Source organism: Echinops telfairi, unplaced genomic scaffold (genome assembly GCF_000313985.2).
Source record: "Echinops telfairi isolate 266 unplaced genomic scaffold, ASM31398v2 ScPeMD7_443;HRSCAF=831, whole genome shotgun sequence".
Taxonomy (NCBI): domain Eukaryota; kingdom Metazoa; phylum Chordata; class Mammalia; order Afrosoricida; family Tenrecidae; genus Echinops; species Echinops telfairi.
Window position 1 is genome coordinate 36,773,191 of NW_022104341.1, and position 6,398 is coordinate 36,779,588.

The following is a 6,398-nucleotide window of genomic DNA, read 5'->3' on the forward strand; positions in this document are numbered from 1 at the left end:
GTCTACCTTTACCCACTTTTCTGTTGTCTGGCCCCCTAGGAGGGGGTTATTTGTAGATCATTGTGATAGGTTCCCTCTTTCTTCCCCCACCTTCCCCTTACCCTCCTGGTATCTCTGTTCTCATTGTTGGTCTTGAGGGGTTTAACTATACTGGATTCTTTGTGTTGCAAGCTCTTATCTGTACCCCTGTGCATGCTCTGGTCTAGCCGGATGTGTAACGTAGAATTGAGATCATGATAGTCGGGGGAAGAAGCATTAAAGAAATAAAGGAAAGTTGTATGTTTCATTGGTGCTATACTGCACCCTGACTGGCTCGTCTCTTCCTTGTGACCCTTCTGTAAGGGGATGCTCAATTTTCTACAGATGGGCTTTGGGTCTCCACTCCACACTCTCACTCATTCACATCGATATGATTTTTTGTTCTGGGTCTTTGATGCCTGATACCTGATCCCCTCGACACCTCATGATCACACAGGCTGGTGTGCTTTTCTTCTAAGCTAGATAGCCGTTTGTTTATCTTCAAGCCTTTAAGACCCCAGACGCTATATTTTTTTATCGCTAGGCATTGCCAGCTTTCTTCCACACATTTGCTTATGCACACATTTGTCTTCAGCGATTGTGTTGGGAAGGCTTCCCCTCTCTTTTGGTAACTGTTTATATTGAATATTTTTCCTATCCTTTCACTTATGAACAGAATATAGTAAGATCATGTACCATTCTGCCAATTTCTGCCTTCTGACTGTGAATTTAATCATTTTCACTGAAGGTAATTACCGGAGTGAGTAGCTCTATTTTGTCATTTTGCTATTTGTTTTCTTTGTGTCTCAGAGACAGTGGGTTTTGTACGGTTGCTACGAGTTGGACTTGATTTGATAATAGTGAGTTTCTATTTTACGGCCAACAAACTCTTTCAGCTTTTGGCTATGGCAATGTCATAATTTCATTTTTACTTTTGAAATAGTTTGGCCAGATACAGAAATTTTGATGGACGTTTTAAATTTTCAACACTTTAAAGATGTCATCATGTTGTCTTTTGGGTTCTCTGTTTCCAGTGAGACGTGAGATATCCATCTTTCTTAGGATAGCTCAGATTTACTGATTTCCCTTTCTTCTTTCTCAAGATTCCCTTTTGTCTTTGATTTTCTACAGTCTTTTCCATTGTGTCTGATTGTGTGGTGCTTTTTGAATTTATGTTATTCTAAGTTTGTGACCCTTTTTGGATGTGTGAATTCCTTTCTCAGATTTGGGAGGATTTTGCCATTACTTATTCTAATATTCTTTCCCTTTTACTCTCTTCTTTCATTCTGGTATTCCCGTCATACACATTACGCGAATATTAGTCTACTGGACGGTGGACCAGAAATATCTCAGTGTCTGGTTACTTCTTATTTTCTCCTCAGTCTTGATAATTCCAATGATCTGCTCTTCTGCCTGCTCAAATCTGTTGTAGAATCCCTCCTTTGAATGTTTCATTTTATTTATTATACTTTTAAAATCTAGACCTTCTCCATGTTGTTTCTTTTTATGCTTCGTACTCATCTTGAATACAGTCCCTTGAAGTTATTGTCCAGCAAGCCTGTGCTACCTGCTTCCTATGGGACCATTTGCTCCTTTGTTCTTTTCCCTAGTCACTCCCCTTTTTAAATGCCTTGTGAATTTTACTTAAAATTGCATATTTGAATATTACAAAGTCGTAACTCTGGAAATCAGAGTCTCTACCTTCTCCACGGATTGATATTTTGGGGGTTTTGATGGTTTGTCTTTAAATTACAGAAAGTTGTAGTACTCATTTGTTTAGTGACTTTTCCTAAGTAAGTTCTGCACAGACTGTCTGCTGGTCGTATGTACTTATTGAAATTTCTGTTCCTTGGCTTGCATTTCAACAGAGAATTTCTTGAATGTTAGGATCAAAAGAAAGCAAAACAAAACACAAATGTGCACACTCACAAATCAATCAGAAAACCAAAAAAACCCCAAATCAAAACAAAACGAATTCACACACAAACAGGCAAAACTAAAGAAAAACCGAACAACTCCCTCTCCCAGTCTTTGCAGTTGCTTCTTTGCTGGCTACTCTTCCCCGTTTACTAGGCTCGTACTGAGCCTGGGGAGAGCAGCCCCGCAAGAGTTTCTCTGGCATTTCCTTCCCAGGCGTCCTGCCTTGGGCCTGAGCGTGGTTTTCTAAGTATGCGTACGTTCATGATTGCTTTGAAATACCCTACTTTCCCAAGGAGGCTTTTCCCGTGGTTTCCCTTTTAGTCTTCGGGCATCTGCTTTATTCTAGATGGCTACATGGGGCAGTCGTGTTCAGCCAAGGCCTGTTGCATTTTCTGCTTTGTGTGAGTTTGGAGCTAGGCAGGACACACACCAGCACCTTGCATTAATCCTTCAGACTGATTCCAGACAGATTAGAAAAGACATACACAGTCTTGCAAGTTACTCTTCTTCCTCTGGAGAGCCTCTCCAGAAATGTGCGATGTAACCACTTTAAGACTTCCACTGTTGCAGGCCGGTGAAGGGGTATGCCAAGTTAAAAATAATGCAAATATTTCCTCCCGTTTTGAAGTCGTGCTTTTCTTGATTCAACCTTCAATTGGTTGTCATACTATGGTGTCCAGTTTTAGAGTTTTAGCAAAATTGGTTTGGCTTGTTTTCATTTGTATATATGATATAATAGGATCATGGATCTGCTTGTTATCGCATCTTGCTGATTTCACCCACTCAAGTGTTACTTTTAAGGAGGAAGACATTTTGGATCTTCTGGAGCAATGTGAACTTGATGATGAAAAGTTGATGGGCAAAGCTACCAAGCTCCGAGGACCAAAGGTGCAGTATCACTACCATCTTGTATTGCGTAGTAAATTAAGAAACAAACACAGTGCCTTTAAGTCAACTTTGGCTGGTTATGACTCATTATGACCGTAGAGTATAGAGTAGAACTGCTTCATCGAGTTCCTGAAAACATAGTTCTTTGTGAGAGCACACAGCCTCTTCTTTTTCTCATAAGGTGGCTAGTGGGTTTGAATTGTTGACCTTGAAGATAGCAATCCGACACTTAACCCACTGCACCACCAATATTCCTTCCATATCCATTTCGAAACCCAGTGCCATCAATTTCAACTCATCGTGACCTATTTAGGGTTTCTGAGACTGTAAATCACTGGAATTCCTCACCCACCGCACCACCAGGGCACCTTTATCATACCAAGTAGATACTGCAAATGCAGTTGATTTTCTCTCGATACTCCTCACTATATGAATGACTGATTCAAGAAGCTGTAAGGAATATGCTATCTGTCTGTGTCGAATACAGGTAGGTTTTAGAAGATGATGTTATTTTACACTTAGGTGAAGCGATGTTTCACTTTGTTATTTGCCACCAATTTTTTTTGTCTTTGGTTGTTGTTCTTTCCCTAATGCTGGTAAAGTGTCAGAGCCAGAGGGACCAATCCCTAGCACCTTCATTTTAAACAATATTATTTTCCACTCATATCTCTGGGTAGGTAATCATCAAAGACGTGTGAAGCATTATACGAGGAGGCTTTTAAAAGTTCTTGGAAAAAACTCTATTTTTTCATTTCATTTTCCCAAGAATTCTTCAAAGCCCCATAGTAATAGCAAACAAGGTAACAGCAAATGTTTCTAGAACTCTTTACTGAAACCCCCAACTTTTGATGGTCCAGCAACTTGATCTTGTTAGTTTTAATGTATATTGTTCCTAGGAATTAGCAGAAAGCTGTCAAACAGGCAAAAAACAGACAAGTGCTTGCTTTTCCTGTGTCCACTTTGTGTTGGTGACATCCCTATGTTCTTATACTACCTGTCAAATCCTTGCTGGCAATGTAGGAAAGAAATTGTCTTTGTCAAACCTTGGAAACATGTTCCATTCTGCTCCATTAATTGTAAACTTCAGTAATACGAAGCTATCTCTGTATCTTTAGACACATCATACTCTGGATCATACATTCATGATTTTCCATGTTTTGTAAATGCTGCCCCCCCCCTTATGAATTGATTGCTAATTGGTAGAAGACCCATTACTCAGCCACATCAACCATGGCTGCATTTGTGAAACCCTTTCTAACTCTCCCAGTTCAACTGTGATTTTCCTTCTCCTCCTTATCCCACTGCGTCCTGTGTAACACTTTTGTATAGTGATTGTGACAAAAATTGTTTGCCTTAGTAGGAGGATGTAAGCTTCTTAAAATAGGAAATATATTTTCATCTTCACACCTCCAGCACCTGGCATGTAGCAGCATCTATTAGTGAAACTTTTGGCAACATTTTCTGTTCTCAACCAACTCATTTGGCTAATGGAAAGCTGATAATTAGACCAAAATTAGAGGGTATATTGTGGCAAGTACTGCACTAGATTGAATGTAAAGATTTGTCTTGCCATCCTGTGATGATTTGCGTTTTGCTGTAGTGCTGGAAGCTGTGCAACCAGTATTTCAAATACCGCAGGCTTACTAATGATGGACAAGTTTCAGAGGGATTTCTAGACTGGCAGGAAGGTGCCAGTAATCTACGAAAGGTTAGTCAGTGAACACCTTATGCATAGAAACATATAGTGCTGGAGACGAGTCCGTTAGGTCAAAAGATAGTCACAGTGTGAATTGCCTCTTCTCATGTGGGTGGAGTAAAACTACATGGGCCTTCATTTGCGTAATGTGGCATGAGTCAAAATCAGAAATAACAACTGTGAACATTGGTTAGCAATTAGAATATGAAATATAACAAGTAGCAAGGAAAATTAGTGGTCATCAGAAACAAATTGGACTGCTTAAAGAATGACATGCTGGGTGATAGTGAGCTGAAATGAGTTGGTATTGGTTATTTTGAATCTGACAATCATATGGTCCTCTGCCAAGAACTACGAGTTGATGAGGAACAGCACTGCATTTATCATGATAGTGTTTCTTCAATTTGTACAGGACCCCTGGTGCGATAACGGGCCAGGTGTAGTCTGCTAAGTGCAAGATCAACGGTTTGAAACCACAGACTAATCTGCAGGAGAAAGATGAGGCTTTCTATTCCCGCCAATACTTACAGTCTCAGAGACCTGTAGGGGCAGGTCCGGTTCTGTCCTCTAGGGTTGCTAGAAGCAGGATTTGACCTGATGGCAGGCATTGAGGAAGTCAGAGTGATCATGAAGTCCAGTGTGATTGGTGACAGGTTAATGCCCATATGCCTACAAGGAAGACTAGCTAATGTGATGGGCTGGTTAAAATGGACTATTACTAAAATATATGCACCAACCATGGATGTCAAAGGTGAATAAATATAATCATTTTATAACCTACTACAGTCTGCAGTTGGTCAAACATGTAATCAAGGTGCACTGATAAACACTGGTGATTGAAATGTGAACGTTGAGGACAGAAAGAGAACACTGTTGGAAAATACGGCACTAGTGACAGAGAGAGACGGAGAACATGTGCTAGAATTCTGCGACACCAGTGACTTACTCATCTGAGATGTCTTTTTCAACAATACAGTTAAACACTGTACACTTTGACCTTGCCAGAGAAACTATATAGAAATCAAAGTGATTTCAGACCTTGAATGAAATAATAAAGACACTCATTATCGTCAGTCAAGAGAAATTCAGGGCTGACTGGAAAAGACCGTCAGCTGCTCATGTACATGTTCAATTGAAACTGAAGAAAATCAAAGCGAGTCCACCAGAGATAAAGAATGCATGTAAAAACAGTTTAAAAGTTAGATTTCACAACTGAACACTGATGACTAAGAGACCAGGAGAATTGTGGAAAGGTGTGAAGGACATCCATCATACATGGGAAAGTCATCCAAGGACAAGCAAGAAGTGACTGAAGCGAGTGTCGGACAGGGCTCTGACACTCTCTCTTCAGTTCAGAGTAGCTGAAGAGAACAAAAGAAATGGAGTAAAAGAGCGGAATATTTCAAAGGGCCACTTGAGAAGACAAGGTGATGTATTGTAGTGAAATGTGCGGAAACGTGGAGTTAGAACATCAAAAGGGAAGAACATAATTGGAATTTCTCAAAGTGCAAAAAGTAAAGGGAAAGTTCAAGGTTTGAGTGGTAATATTGAAAGATTTTATGGGTAAAAAAATTGGTGCAGGAAACATCAAAAGAAGATGGAAGGAATACATAGAGTCACTGTACCAATCATAATTGGTTGGCACTCAACCATTTATGGAGGTAGCATGTGGTCAAGAACTGATGGTCTTGAAGAAAGAGGTTCAAACGTATTGAATGCATTGATGAAGAACAGGAATCTAACAACGTGCAGAATTCCAATGAAAATTCTTCCATGAATGTATGCAACATGGAATCACCTACTCATCTGGAAGACATACTATTCATGCTCATTCCAAAGGAAAGTAAGCAAACTAAATGTGGGAATTATTAAGCAA

The 6,398-nt window shown here is 39.9% G+C and overlaps 1 protein-coding gene across 1 annotated transcript in view; it reads left to right on the plus strand.

The window, feature by feature from the left end:
* Positions 1 to 6,398, plus strand: part of TTLL7 (tubulin tyrosine ligase like 7) — a 175,796-nt gene that overhangs the window by 104,454 nt on the left and 64,944 nt on the right. The window contains exon 16 of the mRNA XM_045292051.1: positions 2,740 to 2,857. Coding sequence (XP_045147986.1) covers positions 2,740 to 2,857 — 118 coding nt within the window. The remainder of the gene's footprint in view (positions 1 to 2,739; positions 2,858 to 6,398) is intronic.